Below are 26,681 nucleotides of genomic sequence, written 5' to 3' on the forward strand. Positions count from 1 at the left end.
GCCACGAATACCCAGACCACATAATTCCAACACACACACAGCCTTCAGCACAGCCATACAGAGAGAATGAGAGAAATATGGATGCACTGAACACATGCTATAAATGACAGAGGACTGGACTAAACAGGACAGATAAGATGAGGCACATCACTCATCATTTTGTGGCCAAAACACAGAAGTAATGTACAAACAACAATGTCATAAATCAAACATAAACTAAGAATGAATTGTGGCTGCTGATAATGTCATGTATTGGCACTAATCATAAAATCATCAAATTCACTAATCTCAACTATCGCATTAAGTCAAGTCCCCTTTATTTATATAGCGCTTTATATAATACTGATTATTTCAAAGCAGCGTCACAGTAATAAACAGGAAAATAACAATCAACGATGCAAAGTTCATGAGAGATTCAAATTCTGTAAAGCCAAGTTTGCCGCACAAGTCCTGGAAAGCAAAGCCAAAGCATTTTGATTGCCCTCTGGTGGCTGGCTGCAGTACAGGTCATAAACCCCGCCCTCTCTATGTAATTAAATGGGACACGACCCAAACTAAAAAATCCAGTTACACTTGAAATAATTTATTTCAAAAGATGGTTTCTGTCATTTTAGGTAGTTATCATCACACAGATGTATGTTCACTTTTCAAAAATAGATTTTAGTTAGTTTTTGATGCTATAAAAATGGGGTATAACATCTTGATTGACAGCTGTGCTTTTGAATGAGTCTGCAGGAGTGTAGGCGGGAACTTGATGCTATGGCTCCACCTCAGGATCACTACTGCGCAGACTCGGGCTTCGAACAATGTAATCTGCAATGACCGTTACTGGGATATTTTGGCTTCTACACCCTGACAGCAACATAGTATCTTTCCAGATTTGGCCCACATCTGGTCCGCGTGTAATCCACATGTACCAGATGTGGGCTGGGCCACACTGCGAGTGAATGCTTTTTTTTTTACAGTCTATCTGTAAAACAGCTCTACAGAAGACAGTAGTGTCATTATTCAGCTCAAGTCAGTTTAGTGTTGATTCAGTTCAGTTCAATAACTGTGTAAAGTTTATCAATCATGAAATGAGTTACATTCAGCTATAAGCAACTCTCCCGAACACTATAGTGTTATAGTCAGTTCAATACCAGTGTCAATGTTGCAAAATTCATCAATTATGAAACAAAGTCAAAGCAAAACATTGGTGTCATCATCCAGCTCAATTCAGTTCAAGTTTTGTTCTCATCTAATAGTGTCAGTGCAGTCAAATCCATAATATTACTGAATCTTAAGTGTCTTTTTAACCCCGTCATGCAAATTAAGTCTGAATACAATTAATACATTTTCCTCATTTTGTAGGCTGATTTTGGAATGTTAAAGGGGTGGTTCAGTGTTTTTTTTCTAGGCTTAATTGTGTTTTTGGGGCACAGTTTAACATGTCTTAATGCTTCGTTTTTTTGAAAACGCTGTATTTTTCATATATTTTACGTTTATTCTACACCTCTGTTTCCACTGTCATATGAACGGCTCGTTTGACTTCCTGCTTCTATGAAGCCACTCTGTCCCGAAATACGCAATGTGCTCAGATTGGTTGGCAGGTTGGTAGCTGGCTCAGTGTATCATGATTCGCTGAAGCATCCGGAAACGCCACGCCTCTTACCATTCGTAGTTACGCACTAAGCTGGAAATGTAAATAATGGCGTCTGTATTGCTGTATCAAATTGAGCAGAATCAGACCCAGATGCTCATGTCCGGTGTACTTAACTCTTCCGCTTCCATTTTGCTGTGCCACATGGCCTCGGCCACTTTGTTGCGTGTTCCCGGGGACATGTTTATGTTAATAGCAAGGGTTTATGATGTCACCAATCCGGGAAGTAGCTTGTTGTAGTCCAAACCGCCCGTTTTTGTAGGCAATAAACTGCCATAACTTTAAAAGACAAAATCTCCATTTGCATTAAACGTTCAGCGCTGTAACTTTGCAGATACTGTTTATGCTCCAGCAGCAATATTAGACACTAACTAAAGTTAAAAAAGTGAAATCGCATTGAACCACCCCTTTAAATAATGGAGGATGTTGCCATATATTCAAGATTAAGCATTTAATTTATTCATGATTGAATGACGCAACTCTATACCACCATATTTAGCATCTCTTAAACGAACACTCCACTTTTTTTGAAAATAGGCTCATTTTCTAACTCCCCTAGAGTTAAACAGTTTAGTTTGACCGTTGTCGAATCCATTCAGCCGATCTCCGGTTCTGGCGGTACCACTTTTAGCATAGCTTAGCATAGTTCATTGAATCTGATTAGACCGTTAGCATCGCGCTTAAAAATGACCAAAGAGTTTTGATATTTTTCCTGTTTAAATTTCTATTTCCTAGGAACTATACTCTCATTCAGGCGTAATAATCAAGGAACTTTGCTGCCGTTCCATGGCTGCAGCAGTGCAATGATATTACGCAGCGCCCGTGAGCCCCTGCTTGCACAGGGAACGTGCCTTGCAACCATGGATATGTATGTGAGAGACGCTGAGTAATATCATTGCACTGCTGCAGCCATGATACGGCAGCAAAGTTCCTTGATTATTACGCCTGAATGAGAGTATAGTTCCTAGCCATATCAGCCTAGAAAATCACAACTTTTCATTTTCTGTCGTCTTAGTACACGATTTAACTACAGAAGAGTCAAGTTTTAAATAGGAAAAATATCAAAACTCTGTGGTCATTTTTAAGCGCGATGCTAACGGTCTAATCAGATTCAATGAACTATGCTAAGCTATGCTAAAAGTGGTACCGCCAGAACCGGAGATTGGCTGAATGGATTCGAAAACGGTAAAACTCAACTGTTTAACTCTAGGGGAGTTGGAAAATGAGCCTATTTTCAAAAAAAAGTGGAGTGTTCCTTTAAATGTGGTTCATCAGACGTTAGTAAATAAAATGAAGGTTTTTACACAAAATAACCATGCTGCAACTGTTTGTAAATTCTCAAATTTTCATAATGACAAAAAAACGCTGCAAGCTAACCACTTTCTTTCCTAAAATTGCTCCGAATATTCATCGTAACAAATCACCGTCTCTCAGATTAGAGCAATACAGAGGAAAAAACGTTGTCGTTTAATCAAATGGAGCTGGCAGAGCGGCTGCTGGATACTCAGTGAGAGGTTTTGGTATTCATGGTTTCTCTTGCCTCCGTCTCTGGCTGCAGGCTCTCCTGGGGGCGCACAACAGATTGAGAGCCATTGTTTGGCCAGCATTATAAATGCTAATGGTGTTTGTGTAAGGATGTGTGTGTGTATGTGTGTGATTGGAGCAGTATTGATAGAAGTGTAGAGTAGACGTGACTTCAGAAATCTCTAGTACACATTAAGGACATGCATTAGGATTGTTCTGTGAAAATTTGTGCTCTTTATATGAGCTGTAAATTGTTTAAATCAGTGGATGTTTGACAGTTGAGCAGTACTCTGATTATAGAGAAATAATATTATTTTGAACTATAACATTCAAATACATTTTCACTTTGTATGCAACATATTTCTGTTATAAACAATGATTATTGCTGCCAGCAGGCGTTTCTCTAGAGTCATCAGGAGCTCTGGAGAGTAATAAATGATTAAGGAATGGTATTTTCGTATCAGTAATGCTTGAAATGTGACATTTTATTTCCATAAAATGCCATTACATACAATACGACATCAAGACATCTATGTCAAACAGCTGCGTTTATAATGATATCATTTTTCTGCTGTTACAACCCTTAGAGGGCAGTTTGTGAACCACTGGTTTAAATTATTAATGCATAAGTATTGAACTAAAATGTACTATTGAAATTTACCAGTCCCTAAGTGTGTGCGACACTTACTCTATCTCAGACAAGATTAGACTTCAGTTTAATCCAAATTCCCTCGACCTCATTTCACCCATATCAGATGCAGTAGTGGAAAAATCACACTTTTACTGCTAGCTCTATAAAACATTTATTGGGTTTTAATCCTTTACTAACATTCGAGTGCTGTGGGCCTTTGTGTGTGTGTGTGTGTGTTTGTGGTTATTTTTCTTGTTTGTACCAGTTGAGCTGCAAGCATTATTTGATATTTATATCAGTCATCACAGGTTTGACAGAGCATTGGGACAGGAAGTCACACTTCATTTATAGCACATTCTGAAACTCGACTCAGTGCTGTTTTTGTAGTAATGAAAGCGCATGCATAGCTCTGTGTGTGTGTGTGTGTGTGTGGGGGGGGGGGGGTCTTAATTATACATCAAATACAAGTTTTTTTTTTTTTTTTTTAAATATAAAAACAATTAAATCTGTCATAGCTAAATGTGGTTTAACTATAGCTTGGGGGCAGAAAGTAGCTCAGAAAGTAGCTAAATCTGACAAAACCTCTTGTTGGAGATATCAGGTGACATCCACAAATGTAAATTAATTAATTAAATAAATAAATAATATTATCATTTTAAAATGAAAGAAGTTTTCTTTTATGGGTAGTGGTTGGGTTAAGTTTTGGGGTAGTTATTAGTATTTATAATTAGAAAAAATATGTACATATATGTCTTTGTGAAAATACGTTAACAAATATACACTACCATTCAAAAGTTTGGGGTCAGTAAGATTTTTTCAGCAAGGACAAATTAAATTGATCAAGAGTGACAGTATACTGCGTTCCAAATTATTATGCAATTGACATATCAGTAAGATTTCAGTACAATAAACATTCAGATTTTAGTTTTTTTAAGAAAATGTTTGTTTGTTTATTTATCCATGTCTTTTTAGATAACTGGTATCAATTTCAGACAAAATAATTTGCCAGATCTATGGAAACCCTACTTAGAGGTTGTTCCACATTTCTAAACCCACTGTAAATGTTTCTCTTTGTGAGGTTTGGAGTGGCTGAAATGCATCTTTACGCACAACTGCCAGCCTGCATGGAGAGCTTCTCAAGACTCCAGAGGCACCAGCAGCTTCAAATACCTGTTTGCTGCTCAACACTGGCTTTTTTTATAGCTGCCCTTTTAATAAAATTATTTTTTTTTGACAGGAACTTTCCTCAATAAGCCTTTATCTGACCGAGTTCTGCTGTGCTCTAAATCATGCACCAATCTTATGATAATTCGCTAATCTCCATTCAGTTTCACACAATATTAATTGTTTTCATGCCTTTTGCACAAAATTGCACCATTTCATGCTTTTCATCTTCAGAAAGATCTTTCTTCCTCCCCATATTGCATGAGAACTGTGACTTGCTTAATAATGTGGAACAACCTCTAAGTATACCTCTAATAATTTGGAACGCAGTGTTAAGGCATTTATAATGTTTCAAAGGATTTCTATTACAAATAAATGCTGTTCTTTAGTTTGCACAAACATTTTAAGCATTGCAACTTTTTTCAACATTGATAATAATAAGAAATGTTTATTGAACATCAATTCATATTAGAATGATTTCAGAAGGATCATGTGACACTGAAGTAATGGCTGCTAATCAGCTTTGCCATCACAGAAATAAATGACATTTCTAATTACAATTAGAAAACACTGTAATAGTATTTCAGTATATTATTGCTTTTACTGTTTTTTTTTTTATATAATCAAATAAATACATCCTTGGTGAGCATGAGCAACTTTCAAAAACATCTTTAACTATCACCCATGATCAGCATCTCAGCCTGACCAAAGAGCCACTACACAAGTAGCAGAAAGAGAGATATGGTGGGTGAAGGTGGAGGTCAGCATCTCTGCAGCACTGCTGATTTCCTCCAGCTGTTCCTGTCTGAGATCGTGCTTCTGTAATCTCTCTACATCAGTGGGAGTGTGTCCTCTATTGTGTGTACCTGTGTTCTTTCCGACCCCCATTCATTCAGCTGCCTCAATCCCGATTTTCCTCCAACATGCACAAAAAACTATGGACAGAAAGAAGGTGGAGAAAAAGACAAAAGGGGCTTTAGCACTGGGAAACTCAGTTATAGGAGATAAATTTTCCCCTAGGGCAATTTTCCTAGTTGCATTCGCACCGACAGTAGGAACTCTGAAGTGACATAAGCCGTCCGACAGCGGCATCATTTAAGCACGGCATTCAGCAACTGGAGAATGGAGGATGCCGTGATCGGAGCTATGTTTTTGTTGTGTATCAACATTGGGTTTCGTGATAACGGAGGCATGCAATTGAAAGAGCAAAAAGGACGGCTAAGAGACAAAATCTCTTATGACAACTTGCAGTGCTAGATATCATCAAGGCTGAAAAAAAGAACACAATGCCACAGACAAAGGCGACTGGTAAATGCTATCTATCGCTGTTTTTCATGTTTGTAGAGTTAATTTATGGAGTAAGTATGTAAATTGTATTCACATGGCTTTTTAAAAATGTTTTGTATGGCATGCGTTCAGCCAGCCAATGTACACTTACATCACTGGTAGTACTTATTGTGCTGGGTTAGACCCTACTCTGAAGTAGGAGATAATTTAGTCCCCCCAAAAGGCATTCCTGTAAGTAAAATCATTAACAGTTACTGTACTGAGAACACGTCAAAAGGTGGGTACTTCTGGCTATAGGATCTATGAAAAAGTTCCTCCAGTGCAAAAGCCCCTAAAAAAAAGAACAAAGTATGTAGGAGAAGGTAGAGAGAAATCAGGGCCCCTGGGGTGTAAAATAAACGAGAGAAACAGACAGAAACAAATGCCCAGCCCCTTACAGCCTTCCCTCGACATTGCAGACATATTAAACTGCAATGAACTAACACAAATTGGTTTATTAAAATGGCTATTTCCTTTTCAGGTCAAATCTACTTACAGTCACTGATTTATGTCTTGATTGTGTATTTAATTCATTTAACTTCAATCTAGTGAATGAGTTTTGATCCTGTTCCTCTCTCTGGGCCACAGGTTTATGATACTCCTCCTATGGCTATGAAAGGCCCACCCAGTAGAGATAGTCAGGAGATCTATGACACTCCACCTAGTGTGGACAAGAGCCAGCTGCACTACCAACAAACGGTAACAATCCATCTTTGTCTCCATACATGACTGACACGAATCAATTACACTCTAGTTTTATGTACACATTTGATCTGCACATTAATGGGGGATCTGAATTCCCTGAAACAAAATGCGACTGAGCAGATGTTTTGCACTGAAAGCTATTTCAGTCATTTTGCTAGCTTTAGTCAGACTTAGCAAATGAATTTACCACCCACTTCAAACACGTCAGCCCTCCAAAACTCTGCCTACTACTGACATCTTAGCTAACCCAATGACAGTGAAAACTAGAGTGTAAAATTATTCACAAGCAGAAAGAGTTTCTGATAGTCTAGTCAGTTATACAGGGCACCTATTTCAGTGTGTATCTGTTAGGTAACAAAACCATTTTACGCAAGATGTTTGGAGCACGTTCAATCAGTGTTCATTTAGCAAATGCTGTGTGTATCTCACTACCATATTGGTTATTGTCCGATTTTAGACATATTAGATGTTGAGGTAAAATGTTACTACATGTACTTACTATAGTAATAACAGTAAATTATGCATAATTATAAGTAACTAACCTTAAACCAAACCTTAACCCTAACCGTAACCCTATAGTATGTACATGTAGTTAATAAATATTACTCAGTACTTATTTGAGTAATTACAATGTAACTACGCCACATTAAAATAAAGTGTAACCGAGGTCAATATTGGACATATATTGGATATTTAATTGTTTATGCTTGTTATGTTTCTATCATCTTATGCATACTTGCGGTTGATCTGTAAAAACATGAATCATTTAATAACTGTTAAATGTAATCTTTAGCAAATCTCAATATAAACTTTCAATTTTCATGCTGTACATTGTACACAATGTTGTGGTGCCTAAATTCACTTGTAACATTTAAAATGATTGACTTATTATCAACAGTATCGGCCAGAATTTTAATATCGGTACATCACTAATGAGGCTAGTTTTGGTAAACAAATTATTCCTCTTTACAGGTATATGACATTCCTCCATCTGTCAGCAAAGATGTTCCAGATGGTCCAATCAGGGAGGAAACGTATGACGTTCCTCCTCACTTTGCCAAGATGAAGAGCCTAGAGAATCAGAACCAGGCCTATCTGTCTCAGATCCCTGGCGGATCCGAGCCTCCCATACCAGAGGACGTGTATGATGTTCCTCCTCCTCCGCTAATAGGAAAACGGCAGCCTGAGGGCCAGGAGATCTATGACATCCCTGCCAGCCTGCGAAAGAGTGGCCCACAGGACCACCACCCTGCAGATGTGTATGACTTTCCCCGTGAACGGTCAGCAGTCGAAGAATCGGGCGACTACGTCTACGATGTGCCTCCGCAGGTGGTGCGTGACGCAGCGGCCACAGAGGAGCTCACGGTCAGCTTTAAACGCCTGTCGGCGTCCAGCACAGGAAGCACTCGAAGTAACCTCTCCACGTCCTCTCTGGACATGGTGCCGGTGCGTGAATCTTCTGGGCCGGGTCGCCTGCTGCTCTTGGATCTGGACCAGGCCATGGAGCGGCTGTCCCGCCATCAACAGGCGGTGGAGAGCTCCGTGTCCCTCCTAATGTCATTCATCAGTGGGAACTGGCGCAGCCCCACTCAGATGGAGTCCAACCTCCCTGCCATCCGACAGGCCGTGGACCGCATTCGTGTGGCCGTCAGGGACCTGCTGGAGTTCGCTAGAGGTGCCGTGGCCAACGCCACCCAGGCCACTGACCGCACGCTGCAGACCAAGCTCGGCAAGCAGGTGCAGAAGATGGAAGAGGCCTTCCAAGGTCTGGTGAGGTACAGTCAGGCGCTGGACTCTCTAGGCTGGTCCCCTGCAGCCCTGATGGCACCTTCTACAGGCACCGGTGGGGACGACCTAGACCGGCTGGTAATGTGTGCCCGCGGCGTGCCCGACGACACCAAACAGTTAGCATCGTTTCTTCATGGCAATGCCTCTTTGCTCTTCAAACGGACAAACAAACAGCAACAACTACCGTTGCCACCTGTTCCCCATACCGGTGATGTGCTGGGTCAGCTGACTAACAACAACAACATCTCAGCCTATCAGTCAGGTATACCTGAACGGGCCAACATCCAGTCCCGCCCGTTACCCTCCCCTCCCAAATTCTCAGCTGAGGAAGAGACTCCAGACAGGCCTTATGGGACGACAGAGGAAGGTTGGATGGAGGACTATGACTACGTCCATTTACAGGTATGCTAAAAATTAAATCTTTACAAAATGTTTGTTTCCTTTTGAGAACAGGATTCAGGTGTTGTTCTCAGCCATCAGTATGATCAGTGATCTGCGTGTCGACCCTATGTGAGCTGTGCCTGTAATCCCTCTGTGTCGAGCCTCAGGCCTTTTCATCAATCACTGCGACTGCATGTGCTTTTCCTTAAAGCCCACATACATCTTCCTTTAGCACCAGCTGTTATGTGTCTGCTGTGTGGTTCTGTCAAAAGTTTTGCTGAAACTGTGCAGATAAGATTAATTCTGTTCAGTCACATCTTTCAGATGTCATGCAACTGTTTTTATTATTATTAAAAATTATGATAATTTAATATGTTTAACAGTATAATTTTAAATATTTTTTTAATACATTACAAAAATGGTGTGAAAGCTCAAATATTTGATATATAAATACCATTTATATATATATATATATATATATATATATATATATATATATATATATATATATATATATATATATATTTATTTATTTATTTATTTTTATTATTATTACTTTTTACAAGTCGCACTTGACTGGCCACATTTGAATGGGCATATGGCATATGATTTCTGTCATATTTTCCACAACTGAAAATCGCTTAAGTTTCACTGTGATATTATACTGCCCCCCGATGGAGTGAATAAAAATTTCAGCACACATTGTTTGAAGTCACAGAAGTGCATGGATGAATGTATGGTATTCACTTTTGTTTTTTTAAAGAATGGTACAATGGCATGCCGTTGTGACTTCATGTAATAGTAAAGACTCATGATTATGAATTAGGATATGCATAAAAAATTTAATATGATCTTGTACTCTTTTACTCAAATCAAGTTGACTCATTTTTGAACATGCTTTACAAACTGTAATTCACCCATCTATTCATAGATCGCAAATTATTTATTCATTAATAAATGTATTTTTACTTTCTATTACAGGGTAAAGAAGAATTTGAAAAGAACCAAAGACAGCTGTTGGAAAAAGGGAGCATCAAACACAACAAGACTCTACTGGAACAGCAACAGGTATATGAGACTCTATCACCTTATTCACAGAACTAGAAAGTTCTTATGAGACACAATATTATTTTCTACAGTCTTATTTTCTGAGTTTCACAATTTAGGAATTTAAATGTAGTCTCTTAAAATACTTATAAAAGTAACTCTAACAGAACACAATTCACTGAAACCCTCAAATGCTTAGAAATGTTACAGGCGTCATAAACAAAGTTGCTATAGTATCGAATACATTTATTTACATACTTACTTAATGCTTACTCAAAGCCACTTGTTGGGCCTTTGAAACATTTAGCAATGAGCATTTTTTAATTACATTTTTTATTTAATCATTAATTATTATATATATATATATATATATATATATATATAATTTATTTATTTATTTATTTATTTATTTACTTTTTTTTTTTCAAAAAATAAATGTAGTGTCTATTTTTGTCTTGTTGGCAAAGTCTATTTACACTAACGCTACCCACCAATGGTGTAGGCTATAGGGAGTATGGCACATGGAATTAGCTTTTGATGCAATCGACCAGAGTTCGAATCCGCCTTTTGCCGAACTCGCTCTTCTCCTTTTCCCCATCACATATCAGATCGGAAAGCCATTTATTTTCAATAAAAATGAAGAAAATATTTGAAAAGTGCAAATAAAGTACCTAACGAGTATTTACCGGGTTAGGGGTGGGTGTAGGTTGTCCCAATAAGGCGGCATTTATTGAATCATTTTAATAAATATAATCATTTACACGATGTTATTTTTGCATCCTGTTAATGTACAACAATACTGAGGTGCAAATAGTATCCGCCACTATTTTTTATAAGTATAAATAGCATCTAACAACTATTTGCACATATTGCAAAGAACTGCTACTTTAAAGGTCCTGTTTTTCGTGTTTTTTTGAAGCTTTGATTGTGTTTATAGTGTGCAATATAACATGTGTTTATGTTTCGCGTGTAAAAAAATATAACATCATTTACTTCTCTGTATACCGCTGTTTCCACTGTCATAAAAATGGGCTGATGACTTCCTTGTTCTATGAAGTCCCTCCTTCAGAAATACGTAACGAGTTCTGATTGTGCCAGCGGTTCCTGTGTTGCGATTCGACAGCAGCTTAGCGCACCTTGCCCGGAAAGGTCACGCCTCTTACCATAACGTGTGCTGCACATAGTTTTACATGTGGATTATTGTGGCGTTGTGCCGAAAGACAATAATTCCAGAGAGACTGAACTCTTTAATCTACACAAGCAACGACAGAAAATGTACAACGTTAGCACTCACTCAGAAGAGTACCTCATACGGAAAACAGCCATATACATAAACATAGTACCCCTCTTGTGGCCATTATGTGCACTGCAGTCCAACATTAACTATTGCAGTAAGGATACCACAATTATAATTTTCGGGAACCGAGTTAAACATAAATTGTAACCATTGATCTCTAAGTACAGCATCCCTGGGAAGGCCAAACAGGTGATTGGACTGCGGGATGAAAATAACAGCGTTTCGACGACATGGCGACAAACACACTCTACAAACGCAACTCTTGCTCTTCTCCGTGGGAGCGCAACAAGACCACGCCCCCTTTTTTGTGTATTCCTGTGGGCGCAAAAACTGTTTTAGTGACGTCATTAAAGAAGGAAGTAGAGGGATGTAGTCCAAACTGGCCGTTCGATGTAGGCGACTTCTGTTAAATAAAATATCTCGCTTGGCATTGAACTTTGAGCTTTAAAATTTTACAGATTTTATTCATACTCTAACAACAACATTACACACTAACTAAATTTTGAAACATGGGATCACGAAGAACGGGACCTTTAATATAGCTAGTGTAAATAGAATGTCACTTAGTGTAAATAGCATATTGCTAAAGAAATGCTGCTATTGTCACTTAGTGTAAATAGAACATATTTTTACAGTGTTATTTATTCATCTAATAAATGCAATATTATTCACTCATGTCCCTAACCCACAACAGCTGAAGCAGTTTGAGCGGCTGGAGCAGGAGGTCTCCCGACCAATCAACAATGACATTTCGGGCTGGACTCCACCCTCTCACTACCCACAGACGCCGCGCAGTAAGCTGTGCATGGGCGACCGGCAGCTGCTGCTCTTTTACATGGAGCAGTGTGAGGCCAACATCACCACGCTTACCAACGCCATCGACGCGTTCTACTCCTCCATCAACAACAACCAGCCGCCCAAAATCTTTGTCGCCCACAGCAAATTCGTCATCCTCAGCGCTCACAAGCTCGTCTTCATCGGAGACACGCTCTCCAGGCAAGCCAAGTCTCCAGAGGTGCGCACCAGGGTGGCTCAGCACAGCAACACGCTCTGCGACAAGCTCAAAGACATTGTGGTCAGCACCAAGACCGCAGCCCTGCAGTACCCCTCGCCAGGGGCCGCCAGAGACATGACGGAGAGGGTGCGGGAGCTCTCGGGCTGCACCCAGCAGTTCCGCATGGCACTCAATCAGCTACTGGCTATGTGAGTGCAGGGGGTGAACGGACCCTGGGACAGTACAGAGCCTCTTTTAAACTCACTGGACAAACGTACCCTGTGCCATGAGCTTTTTATCTCCAAAAAGGACAAAATGATTAACGGGCAGAGCCATTGGTTGTAAATGAATCATTGTAAATATTTAAGTCGCTGTATGTAACGGGACGATCGCAGACATTTGAGGAACTTTTTGAACAGTGGTGGACAAAGAGATGGAACATATCTAAAGAGTAGATTTAAGACATTATGCATTATTATAGCAAAACTGTAATTATTGCTCTGATTATTATAATTGTCATCATTATTATTATGAGATGCTGACTAAAGGTGTTTAAAATTTTAAACGTGTATGTAGAAGTACAACCATTTCCATCAAAGATCAGATTTTTTTTTTTTTTTATGAATTGTGCCTGTTGAAAGCAAAAATGGTGTTTAATGTTTATCCTCTTGCTGTTGTTCAAAGAGGCTGGGACAGTGTGAACGCAAAGCATGCTGGGAGTGAGCCGACTGACAGACGTGCTGCGTTTAAGTCCATTTTTTATGCCATTCCCTCACTAACTTCCCTCTGTCTCATTCACTCAGATGTACATCATTGCTTACGTTGGATGAGTGCCCTCTACTGGTGGAACCCTTGAAATGTGTTTAAATGGAATGCCCTGAGCCCTTGATCACTTGGAATCCGCATTGGAGCTGATTCATTATTTACAGGGGGTTTTTTTCCCCTTATGAATTTGTTTTACGCACCATTCTTTAGACTTGTATGTATTTGGGCTGTTGGAGAAAATATGAAAATTACACAAACGAAAATTATACAATAAACTGTGTTAAAAAAACAAAAACAGTCAGCTTAAGGTAGCTACAGGTATTATGCGGTTAAATGTCAAAATAACTCCAATGTGTGGGGTGTTGCACAAACTGCATTGTGGTCTATGGATCTGCCGGAAGTGAACATATTGAGTAGACTCACTCCCTGTCAAAATCGAGTGGTTGAGGGTCTGTCTAAATAATCTTCCCTCGCCCACTTGACGAAGTTGAACGCACTTCAAAATGGTGGCTGGGATTTTTGCGAGTGTATGTCTAAAAGTGGAGTTAAACGCAGCCATTCTTATTTACTGTGAGAGTTCAGATGACCCAGATGTACCAGAGCAAAGCGACAAAAGCAGTGGAGAACACATCATCCAATTTGGACCACTTCAGGAATCAAATGTAGTGAAAAATCAGGAACATTTTCTGAAAAATTCATGCCTGTAAGCTCCACGAATGCCTGCTGCACCCCTCTGGCATGTTTTAGGCTAGTTTGAAACCATGTTATCATGTTATTGTTGGAGATCTGATTATGTTCAAGAGAAGAGTCAATATTCAGCATCTTTTGACCTTCAGTGTAGTGCCACTTCCTGCTGGACAGGTGCATTGTGGCATCAGCTTCCTGAGAGGCCCTGATTTCATTTCTAACCTTTGTCTCTCAGATATCGCACCACATCCAACATAGACCGAGGCGTTCAGTGCACAAATGTATTATATCCAAAACCAGCTTATGTAAAACTCTTCCTCCACTGCATCTGTTTCTGAATGGAGACCTGAACCACCTGCCTCAACCTCCCTATCCTTGTCTTCTAGCTCCCTGTTGGTTGTATTCTAAATTTAAGAATATGTCAGAAAAAGTAGTTTAATGAAACTTATTAAACTTTTTAAAGTACTGCAACATGTTGTTGTGCATATAGTCAAAATCCTTATCCAGTTGAGAAAAAAGAAAGAAAAAAGAAGCATTTAAGCCAAACGGTGACCTGATATATGTTGTACTGTTATTCTGTTTTCAAATCTGTGTTCAAGGATTTGAATGATATTGACATATATGTTACTGTAAATTGCATAACTGGAAATATATGTTTAATATATTTTCATTAAAAAAATAAATTCCAGTCTATCTTGCTATTATGTTTTTGGCGCTACATGTGTATTTAAAACATACATTTAATACATTTTTATTTCAAACAGTTCTCAAACTGATAAAAATCAGATATAGCCCTACATTGGCAATGCAAGCTTAACATCATGCCAGCCACATGTCCGGTACTCTTCTGTGAAACTTAAGGTGCTAAAACCACCATGCAGTGTTTCCTCCCTTGTTTCTGAGTTAGAGCATTTAGCATCAGGGTTAGGAAACAAAGGTGTGAGGTGTCCCAATTATGCTTATGTTCCATTATAGGGATAAAATACCTACAGAAACCTGTCTGCTTTTCAGTATGACGATGATGATAAAAATTATTAATCCCCTAGGGGAAATTTACATGTCACAGCAGCATAACAATAAATAAGTAGATGGAAATCATAATCATTCGTTAGCATGTTGCTAATGTACTGTTAAATGTGGTTAAAGTTACCATCGTTTCTTACTGTATTCACGGAGACAAGAGCCGTCGCTATTTTCATTTTTAAACACTTGCAGTCTGTATAATTCATAAACACAACTTCATTCTTTATAAATCTCTCCAACAGTGTAGCATTAGCCGTTAGCCACGGAGCACTATCAAACTCACCAGATTTAAAGGGCAACACACCCTGAATCGGCTCATTTCTAATTATGCCGCAAAATAGGCAGTTAAAAAAATGAATAAAAAAAATCTATGGGGTATTTTGAGCTGAAACTTCACAGACACATTCAGGGGACACCTTAGACTTATATTACATTTTTTTAAAAAAAAGTTCTAGGGCACCTTTAAAACTGAATTCACGGCTGAATAGAACAAACTCTCGGGTCTCCCGTGCGCAATCTTTGTTGATATTGAAGGGACATTTGCCGCATTAGAGTGACGCTGTTTGCATCACTGAAATAAACAAATCTGATTGCACGGTTGATTTGAATCGCGACGGAGGGCGGACTGACCAGACTGATATATCTTGTAGAACAGGGATGGACAACTCCGGTCCTGGAGGGCCAGTGTCCAGCAGAGTTTAGCTCCAACCCTAATCAAACACACCTGAACCAGCTAATCAAGGTCTTTAGTATTAGTAGAAAGTTATAGGCAAGCGAGTTTTTATCAGGGATGGAGATAAACTCTGCAGGACATTGGCCCTCCAGGACCGGAGTTGTCCATCCCTGTTGTAGAAGATATATCAGTCTGGCCTTTTCAGGCAAGTGGAGGGATGCCGAAAACTGTCGAGGAATCGAAATGAGTCGCCTGTGTATTCATGATATCCTCCACTTTTGCTAATTGGGTAGACATGTTAATTACTGATTGCGCTACCATTCACAACCATTATAAACCTTGGAGGAGTAGGGATATTTTTAAATATATCTCATTGTGTTCATCTGAAAGAAGATAGTCATATACACCTAGGATGGCTTGAGGGTGAGTAAATCATGGGATAATTTTAATTTTTGGGTAAACTCTCCATTTAAGAGGTGCATGACATATCCCCAAGGATCTCAGTCACCTTGACAAATGAATATGACTTTGACACGTCTTATAGACTTGCATCGTATTGTCAGACCTGTTGAACTTGTTGTACACCTACTTGTTAGTTGTTACAATCTCTGTTTCTGACTCATGTATGTTTACTGGTACCACTTGATGAGATCTGATAAAATCAACCACAATTTCCTTTGTCTTACTAGCATTTAGCCTGAGACAGTTTTTATCACACCAGTCCACAAAATTCTTTAATAGCTCCCTATATTCACTTTCATCATGGTCAGGACAATTGCTGAATCATCAGAACATTTCTGGAGATGACAAGATTCAGAGTTATGACTATCTTCTTTCAGACGAACACAATCCGAGATATATTTAAAAATATCCTTAGTCTTCCAAGGTTTTTAATGGTTGTGAATGGTAGACCAAATTCTGAAGACAGAAAAAAATGCATCCATCCATAAAACAATGAATCCATAGGACTCCCAAGGGTTAATAAAGGCCTGTTGAAACTAAGGGATGTGTTTTTGTAAAAAAAAATATCCACATTTAAAACTTTATATATTCAAACAACTAGCTTCCGGTGAAAGACCACACGCAGAATGAACAAGTCGATTTGGCCAAATGAGTAATCCTCTGATGCGATGTATGACGCAGGATGTAGGAGTATACGCTTCAAGCACGGTTTAACCAAATAAAGGGTATGCATCGACGTCACTTCCTCGCCAAAAGCGCGCTCCCTCAGCTGGATTGAGTGGCAAAACATTATATGCACTTATGAACACTATCACTTGGGAATCTGGGGCCTCATTTGCAGATGCACAGATTTGATCTTAGAGTGTGTGTACGCAAATATATATAGCCTACATCAACTGTTGAAGTTTTGTTTCATCTTTTGTTATATTCAGACATATTAACTTTGGCCTGAGTGTTGGGGACCTTCAGTTTTCAAAAGCATATAAATGTTAATTCTGCAAGAAAAAGTGTAAAAGATGGAGGAATGTTAGTTATGATTAATTAAAAATTTCCTTCACTGCAGCTACAAAAATTCATAACAGGCTTGTTTTTTATAAATACTTTTAAATGTTCTTCATCTCTCTAAAGATTGAAAACTATTTTTCACACCAGAACAGTAGTCCTACACACAAGAGCATTTTAGGGACAGTTACAGTAACATGTAAAAAATTCTAAATCATTGAAATAATTGTAAACAAGACGTATTAACCCTCGGTGAGTTAATGTTTATAAGCATTTATTCTTTCAAGTTTTATTCACATAGACATTCCTTTGGCATAGCACAGATAAAAGATTGCATTCATGCAGCTTTTTACACCCAAAAATACATTTTTAAAGCAAACCGATCTCAATTTTGTTAGCAGACAAGGTTTACAACTTAAAAATAATTATTTGAATTTATAACTGAAATAAACAATGGGGGGTTCTACTTACTAAACTTTATGACATTCCTTGAAAAGAAAACAAAGAAAAGGATTCAGACAGCAGTTTAGCAAAGCCAGAGTCTTGCTTGCATCTCCATAAACTCTACGGAAGGACTTCATTTGGGAATGAAGATCTGGATGAGAAGTTTTAGTCAGAGTAATAACTATATCAATCACATTGATGATGTGCACAGGAGTCCAAAACAGAAAGAAAGCCACAACGATGCTGACCACAAGTCTCTTCTTGTAAGTCTTAACCTTTGGCCCCTGATTTCTGGGTTCCTGGTCCTGTGGAGCTCTAGTTAGACTGGAGCTCTTGGCTTTTTGGCTCAAGCCTTTGTGCAACCAGAGATAACATGTCAATATTGTCAAAAATGGGATGACAAAGCCCAACAGGATCTCAAGAAGCAAAACAGTCACTACTACAGACCGTGACTCCATTGCCCTCTGACATCTCTGCAATCCATCCTTGTCTTTGAGTTCTTGAGTGAAAAATATTGGTAGGGCAAAAACAAAGGCTAGAATCCAGATGCCAATCAGCTGAAGGCATCTGTGCCGTCTCTCCAGTCTGTGCAGTATCATCCTGTTAGTGACTCTGGACTTGATGACATTGTGATAGCGATGAACACTCATGGAGGTGACCGTCAGGACTCCAACATACAGACTCCAGTAACCCAAGAAGAACAAGATCCTACAAGACCAAAGGCCAAGTTTCCATCCAAACACTATTCCACACAGCACCACAGGAGCCAAGCAAAGGCTCAAAGCATCAGAGACAGCAAGGTTTAGCATTAGAATAAAAAAAAAGCTCAAATTTTTGTTCCACTTACGAGCAATGCAGATGATTACTGCGATGTTGCTTGGCAAACCCACCAAACAGCACAAACCCAGAACTACAGCAGGAGTGATCTGTTCTGAACCCACAGCAGTGCTGTTAGATGTTGAATTGAAGCCTAGTTTTAGCTCCATCATCAGATTTTCTTGTCTGGAAATGCTGAACCTGAGCTATGACTGCTTGAAGAACAAGGGCTACGTTGACTCCTCCCACTTCTGTAGACCAAAACCACATCTTTGCTCTTATCTCAATGAAGATGCTTGCAAATATTTTTTTATTTGTGTAATTTTATTGTTTGATTTTACAGCACATTGGTCAACATTACATTGTTTTAATTGTGCTTTATAAATAAATAAACGAGAAACAAACAAAACAAAAAGAAACAAATACACAATGGCAAAAAAAAAGCTAAATAAAAGCTTCCCTTTTACCCGCTACATAATGTATTTTCTTCTCAAACAAGCATGATGCAATTAAAGTAAAAAATACAGAGAAAACATTATTTATACACACTTCACCCTTAAAGGGGTCATACGATGCTATTTATTTAAAAAAAAAAAGCTGTATACTTTCTGGTTTGTGGTTTTCACACATTTCTTTCTCTACTGTTGTTCCTTTTACACTTAATGAAACCACTTTTGCAAGCTGCAAACATTTACTTCATATGATGATAAAATCAATGTTTTTCTCCTGCCATGACTTCCTGTTCCACAGGAGTATAAACATGAGGAAACACAAAGGCCAAATTCCTGTAATCATTCATCACAATGAGTAAAACCAAATAGTTCTGATGTGCAGCAAAAGATTGTTGAGCTTCACAAAATAGAAAATGGCTGTAAGAAAATAGCTAAAGCATTGAAAATCCCCATTTCCGCTATCATAATTAAGAAGTTCCAATCAACTAAAAATGTTACAAATCTGCCTGGAAGAGGACGTGTGTCTAAGTTGTGCTAATGCGCGGTGAGGAGGAAAGTTTGAGTGGACAAAGACTCTCCAAGGATCACAGCTGGAGAATTGCGGAAATTAGTTGAGTCTTGGGGTCAGAAAGCCTAAAATAAAAATGATCAAACATCCCACAAGTTGTTCGAGAGGGTTTCAAGAAAAATCCTCCTCGCTTATTCATAAACAATCTCCAGCATATTCAGTTGACAGACACAACTGGAACTTCAAACGGGACTGGCTTCTATGGTCAGATGAAGCATAAAAAAAAAAAAAAAAAAAAAGTTTGGGCAGCAAACCCACCAGATGGGTTTGGTGCACACATGAATAAAAAGTACCTCATGCCCACAGTTGAAAATACTGCTAAATCTTTAACCCCTTAGCATCTCTGTAAAATTTGCCCAAAGTAAATTGAATGCTGTTCTCGTGCTGAACCATTTGGAGTACATGCATGGTTTCAGTCTCTTTTGAAAGGTATGTGTACTGCAGGCGATACAGTGGAACGCTAACAGATTAATGTTGTGGGCCTGTTTTTCTGCTGGAGGTCCTGAACATCCTGTTCAGATAAATGCCATCATGCATTCTATCAAATACCAAAAGATAAAAAAAGCAAAACCTGACCACTTCTGCTAGAAATCTTATAAGGGGCCGTGGTTGGATCATCCATTAAGGAAATGTTCCAAAACAAACATTAAAATCAACACAAAAATTGGTCACTGAGCACAAAATGAAGCTTCTGCCATGGCCATCTCAGTCCCCTGTCCTGAACCCTAAAGAAAATGATTAGGGTGAACTGAAGAGAAGCACCAACATGGAGCTGGGAATCTGAAGCATCTGGAGAGATGGTCTTTGATATCTTGTCAGGTGTTCTCCAAACTCATCAGGCATTATAGGTGGAGACTCAGAGCTGTTATCTTCATTAAAACCTTAAAAATAAAATAAGTGTTAATAAATGTTAAATGTGGCTATAAACAATTGTTTTTAATGTGGCTATAAACAATTGTTTTTAATGAGGGAGGAGTCATTACACATTCAGGTACGGTGCGCGCATTAGGAATAGCGATCAAGCGCCTCGTCTACAGCCATTATATTGGAGAGCAATGAAATATGAAGCAAAAGACCACAGACTTTAGACACATCTCAGAATAGTTCAGAAGATAACAACAGAGATATTGTCCCCTTGTAAGCTGCTATTGGTGAGTAGCTACTGTATGATCTTTTTGAATATTTACTCACGTTATAAACGTCAAATAATAGATTTTAATATAAATTCTTGCACTTTGTTTGCCCTAGCTAGTCTAGTGTCATTCTCGATCTAAACATAGACCTATAGAATAATGCGTTAAAGAGGGGGTGTAATGCTATTTCATGCATTCTGACTTATTTACACTGTTAAAGAGTTGCATTCTCATGCTAAATATGGCCAAAGTTTCAAAACACAAGTTGGACGTATGACGGAGTATTTCTGTGCCAAATACACTACTGGTTTCTGAGAGATTTTTTTTGAGTATGGCCTGTATGACGTCAAAAGAGAGCAGAATTCCTTGTATAGGCACTTCTCCCTGATAAGCGTGCACACACACATCATCCAGAACAAGAGCAAGAGCATACCCATCAACGTGTTTCGTTCGGGATATGGAAGCCGAGAGATTTTTGGACATTGACTGTGTCCCAATTCAGAGGCTGCACCCTTTGAAGGCTGCATACATCATCGGTCTCATTTATGAAAAATAACCATTAGATTGCAAAGTAAGAAAGAAACTACAGTATTTAACACCTCATAATATATCAGTCAATTTTAGAATATCAGTCAACAATATCAGTCAATTTTATTACAGTTACTTTTCTTAAATAAGACATCCTTGATGAAGCATTCAGGCTTCAAATGCGATCTCCGAAGGACGCAGCCTCCAAAATGAGACGCAGCTCCTGTCACCAAAGGAGTGTGTTTTTGGTTGTGAGGGAAAGATTACCTTTTTCAGCTTTCCAAATAACCCAGCATTAAGGGAACAGAGGATGAAGTTTGTTTTCTGAGGCAGTAATGGAGTTGTGTGTGTATGTTTGTTTGTTCCCGGGAATTCTGTGATGAATGCTTTGTAAACACGTCCCGGTTCGGCGCTGGATGGGCAGATCGCGGGCGGTGAGTAAAGCTGCATCAGATGTCTGTGTTGTATCTTGAATACAATAGAAAACTCCAGAGAACGGAACTTCTTAATGGCCTTTCTTTATTGAGGACCCATCTTAGCAGCAAGCAACAAACACACAAGCGCACACCAAACTACGCGCTCTTCTCTGCTTTTTAACAGTGCTACAGCCCACCACATAATGCATCACCGCCCCCTACTGGACAACCCCCATACCACATACAACATTCCCTCCCACTTAAGTTAGAGGAAATCCTTCCCTAATAAACAAATTCTTCTGGAACAATTTTACACTTTTAAAAAAAATATTTTTTTAAACAACATTCATAACATTCAAAATTCATCAAACTTTCAAACTTTTTTTTTTTTTAAAGTCTTTAGATTTTTTTTTTTTTTTAAATCTTTAAGAAACACTGTTTATGTCACAAAGTCCTTAAGATATGCTGGTGGTTTCCTTTCTCTAACTGAACGTCGGAGACCTCCAGCAAGTGCACTCTCAGACTCCTTTCTCTTTTCCACACTTTGAGTCATTTCAGACAATATTTGAACACTGGGGGAATCTGGCAATTGATTTCTTTGACATTCCATTTGCAAACTTTCAGGCTCTCTACTATCTCCAGTGGGAATCAAGTCAAGGGTTGTTGAAGTATTGAAAGCCTCTGGTTCTTTCATATCAGCATCCACTGACACTATATCAATCTCATCAGGATCAGCACTTTGAAAATCTCTAATCATCTATTTTTGGTATCGCCTGAATAATTTATCAACATGACGTCGGACTACTTGGGCACTTCCTAAGGCTACTTTATATGATACAGGTCCTGTTATGTCCTGAATAATTCCCTGGACCAATTTTGGTCCATATCCAAAGTTTCGGGTGTACACAATGTCTCCTACTTCAAAATAGCGGGACCTAGCATGTTGGTCATGGTGCTCCTTTTGAACTTGTTGTTTAGTTTCAATTTTGCTGGTGAAGTCAGGATGAATCTTATCTAAGGTGCAGTGCAATTTCCTCCCCATCATCATTTCGGCAGGTGACAGTCCTGTTGTAGACTGAGGTGTAATACGATAACTAAACAAAGCTCTGTGCACCTTGGTTTCAATTGTATTCCCAGCACTTTTTTTTATGAGTTCCTTAAAAGTTTGCACGGCCCGTTCAGCAAGACCATTTGATGAAGGATGATACGGTGCAGATGTGACATGCTTTATTCCATTCCTAGACATGAATTCTTTGCTTGCTTCACTCACAAAACACTGGGCATTATCAGACACCATCATTTTAGGAATGCCATGGGTACTGAAACTGTTTCGAAGGCATTCGAGAGTAGTAGCTGTGGTTGCAGAATTTACCGGATAGGCATCAATCCACTTAGAATGGGCATCAACTAAGATTAAAAACATTTTCCCAAAGAAGGGACCAGCATAGTCCATATGCACTCTTCTCCAAGGCTGTCGTGGCCACTCCCACGGATGAAGGAGTACACCCACAGGGGCTTTTCTCTGTTCTTGACACACAGTACAATCTTTTACTCAGGCCTCAATGTCAGCATCTAAATTTGGCCACCATAGGTAACTTCTAGCCAGGCCTTTCATCCTTGACATACCTGGATGAGACTGATGTAGCTGTTCCAGCAATCCCGAACGTCCTTGTTCTGGAATGACAATACAGGCTCCCCACCGCACACACCCGTCTTGAACACTGAGCTCTTGCTGTCTCTGTTTATAAGGTGCAAATTCATTTAAATTACTGTGATCAGGCCAACCTTTAGCACATACTCACGCACTCTAGAGAGAACAGGATCTCGAGTAGTCCACTGCTTAATTTGCTCTGATGTCGTCACAGGACTAACAATGCTGTCTACCATCAAAACATGCTCCTCCTTCAGTTCTTTCTCAGGAATCTCTGGAACAGGGAAACGACTGAGGGCATCGGCTTTTCCCAAGACCAGGGGACGTCCTTTTTCAAAAGTTTGTGCAAAGGAGCAAGCAGTGTTGAAAGATTCGGCAGGAACCTGTTATAAAAATTCAACAGTCCTAGATATGCTTTCAGCTCTGTTACTGATGTTGGGGTTGGTGCCTCTTGTACTGCTTGAACTTTTTCAGGAATGGGATGGATACCAGTGGCATCCACTTTATGTCCCAAGAAAATTACTTCCTTTTCAAAGAACTTAAACTTTCCCCTTTTCAATCGCAAGCCACACTCCTCCAACCGTTGCAACACTTGATCCAAGGTTCTCAAATGCTCCTCATCATTTTGTCCTGTCAACAAGATATCATCCAGATAGACCGTCACCTTTGAAATGCCTTTCAGGACCCGTTCCATAGTCCTCTGGAAGATGGCTGGACTCGAACTAACTCCAAAAGGTAATCGGGTGTAGGTAAACAATCCTTTATGGGTATTCACGGTCACATATTGTTTCGAGGTCTCATCTAACAGCATCTGTTGATACGCGTGACTGTATTTTTTCTCCTCCAGATGGCAAACATATCCTCCATTCGAGGAATGGGATATTGCTCCAGGGGCGATTCTCTGTTAATAGTTACCCTATAATCTCCACACAGTCTCACTGCTCCGTCTGGTTTTAACACAGGCACCACAGGTGCGGCCCACTCTTGAAAATTTCACAGGCTCAATTATATTATCTTTAAGCAGTCGATCAAGTTCAGTTTCGACTTTCTCTCTCATAGCAAAGGGCAGTGACCTTGATTTAAAGAAATGAGGCTTTGCATCACTTGGTACATGGAACATTAAAAGGAGCCACGGCTAAGATTCAAGTTCCTCTTTAAAAACAGTTTCATGTTTCTTTGAAATATCCTGCAACAACTCGGAGCTCTCTTTAATTTTACTCACATTTTCACAGCTGAGATCCAGCTCTGTGAGCCACGATCGTCCTAATAAGTTAGGTCCAGCTCCTGCCACTACCACAGCTGTGAGTTCTTTGGTAAGGCCTTTGTGCTTAACTTCAACTTTGGTGGTACCCAAAACATTCACTGACTGTCCTGTGTAGTTTTTTAAACTTAAAGAGCTTGTTTTCAGTTCAGGCAGTTTCTTTTTAACTTCCATTTTACCATATTCCACCTGTGATAATACAGTCACACTACATCCTGTGTCAATCTCAAACTTCACAGGATATTCATTTACAAGCAGCATTTGTGTGATAGGGGGTACCTGCGGCTGCGGTGTCTCTATGCTATACATGGTGAAAACTTCTTCAGGCTGTTCTTCCTCTTCCTCCTCCTTTTCTTGAAGGTAATTTGCCCTATTCGATTGTTTGCCTCTTCCCCATTTCCATGCTTTCCTGCCACTATCAACACGAGTTTCTTGTGGTTTCATTCTACATACTCTTCTCACATGCCCAATTTTACCACATTATAACATTTTTCTTTGGCAAATCTACAGTCTTTTGGTCCATGATTACTTCCACCACATCGATAGCACATTCCTGTAACACCTGCCTTGCATTGTTCTCCTGTATCCATCTTAAAGACAGTGGTACTTAGTCGAGTTCCTTTATCTTTATGCAAATCAGCCAAATCCTTATTAGCAGCCTCAATAGCCCGAGTTTTCCTTAACGCGGTTTCAAACATCAGTCCATCCTCAGCCAATAATCTCCGTTGTATGCAGTCATCATTAACACCACACACTAATCGATCTCTCAACATAACTGTGAGTGTATCTCCAAAATTACAATCTTGTGCCAGCTTTCTCAGTTCAGCCAAATACTCTACTATGCTTTCATCAGAATGTCTGTTTCGTGAATTAAACTTCCACCTTTGCACTATTTCACTGGGCTTCGGGTTAAAGTGATTTTTCAGCAAACTCACCAGTTCCTCAAAACTCTTTGCTCCTGGTCTTTCAGGACTCAATAAATTCCTCATTAGTGTGTAAGTCTGCGCTCCAACACAGCTTAACAATATGGCTCGTTTTTTCTCTGGTTCACTGATGTCATTTGCCACAAAGAAAGGGTTCAAAATTTCACAGTACTCCTCCCATGATTGTACTTTATTGTCAAATGGTGCCACGGATCCCACCATGCCAGCCATCGTTCCATTCAATCAGTACTTCAGGTGGTAGCTATCAATTTTCTACAGCTCACCCAGTCGGTGTCCTATTTTGCACTCCGAAAACAGCTGCTTCAACATTCCGACTTTCATCCTCGTCGCCATATGTTGTATCTTGAATACAATAGAAAACTCCAGAGAACGGAACTTCTTAATGGCCTTTCTTTATTGAGGACCCATCTTAGCAACAAACACACAAGCACACACCAAACTACGCGCTCTTCTCTGCTTTTTAACAGTGCTACAGCCCACCACATAATGCATCACCGCCCCCTACTGGACAACCCCCATACCACATACAACAAAGGGAACAGAGGATGAAGTTTGTTTTCCGAGGCAGTAATGGAGTTGTGCGTGTATGTTTGTTTGTTCCCGGGAATTCGGTGATGAATGCTTTGTAAGCACGTCCCGGTTCGGCGCTGGATTGGCAGATCGCGGGCGGTGAGTAAAGCTGCATCAGATGTCTGTGTTTTGTTGGCAATCGGCACGCAAGTGCATATAATATAAACAACATGAACGTTTTTGATCCCTTTGTATTTATAATGATGTCGCATCTTGCAGACGATCTCTACACATAGCCTAAGCTGCGTGCGCTCATGACTCTTTAGCTCCACCCACAGCATTGACGGCACACACGCCTCCAGGATCTTGGCTTTATTCGGAAAGACTCGGTTTAGCGTATCTATCTTTTATAAATATGAGAAAACTAAAGACTTTTCGGAAATTTGAAGGATGCATTGTTACTCTATATATACTCAAGATTAACATGAGATTGGCAGAAACTGTGTGTGATATCCCCCTTTAAATAAATTGTTGTTAAAAGAGCTGATAAGGTAATAATAAAAGGTGTTAAGCAAAATTGATAGGCTACTGTGCTTAATGTGTCCCCACTATAAAATTTACGTTCCCAGAACATTCTCAGAACATCCCCACTGATGTTAAGGATGTTGTCTAGTAACGTTCCCAGTACGTTCAGAGATGGTCACGATGTGGAGTTCTTTTAAGGTTTGGGGACGTTATTTGGTGGACCTTCACAGAACATTCAATAAGTTCTCTGAACGTTTAGGGAACCATAATTTATTTGGAAATGTTCCCAGAATGTCCCTGCTGCCCTTGTCAAAAAAGAGGTAAA

At 39.4% G+C, this 26,681-nt stretch overlaps 2 protein-coding genes across 7 annotated transcripts in view; one reads left to right on the top strand and one right to left on the bottom strand.

Moving 5' to 3' along the window:
* The window catches only part of bcar1 (BCAR1 scaffold protein, Cas family member), a 103,713-nt gene extending 89,055 nt beyond the window's left edge, over positions 1 to 14,658 (top strand). For all 6 annotated transcript variants that reach the window (XM_067390413.1, XM_067390417.1, XM_067390412.1 and 3 more), the window contains 4 exons: positions 6,873 to 6,983; positions 7,962 to 9,179; positions 10,140 to 10,226; positions 12,197 to 14,658. In XM_067390413.1, the coding sequence (XP_067246514.1) occupies positions 6,873 to 6,983; positions 7,962 to 9,179; positions 10,140 to 10,226; positions 12,197 to 12,709 (1,929 nt within the window). In that variant the 3' untranslated portion in view covers positions 12,710 to 14,658. The remainder of the gene's footprint in view (positions 1 to 6,872; positions 6,984 to 7,961; positions 9,180 to 10,139; positions 10,227 to 12,196) is intronic.
* A 2,920-nt stretch (positions 14,659 to 17,578) lies between these two features.
* LOC137022929 (leukotriene B4 receptor 1-like) lies at positions 17,579 to 18,538 on the bottom strand. The gene has a single exon (XM_067389399.1). The coding sequence runs from the start codon at positions 18,536 to 18,538 to the stop codon at positions 17,579 to 17,581; it is 960 nt and encodes a 319-aa protein (XP_067245500.1).
* Between the last annotated feature and the right edge of the window lie 8,143 nt (positions 18,539 to 26,681).

Source organism: Chanodichthys erythropterus, chromosome 7, assembly GCF_024489055.1.
Source record: "Chanodichthys erythropterus isolate Z2021 chromosome 7, ASM2448905v1, whole genome shotgun sequence".
Taxonomy (NCBI): domain Eukaryota; kingdom Metazoa; phylum Chordata; class Actinopteri; order Cypriniformes; family Xenocyprididae; genus Chanodichthys; species Chanodichthys erythropterus.

Excerpts from the sequence above, each read along its gene's own strand:
- LOC137022929 (XM_067389399.1), bottom strand. The coding sequence starts at position 18,538 with ATGGAGCTAAAACTAGGCTTCAATTCAACATCTAACAGCACTGCTGTG.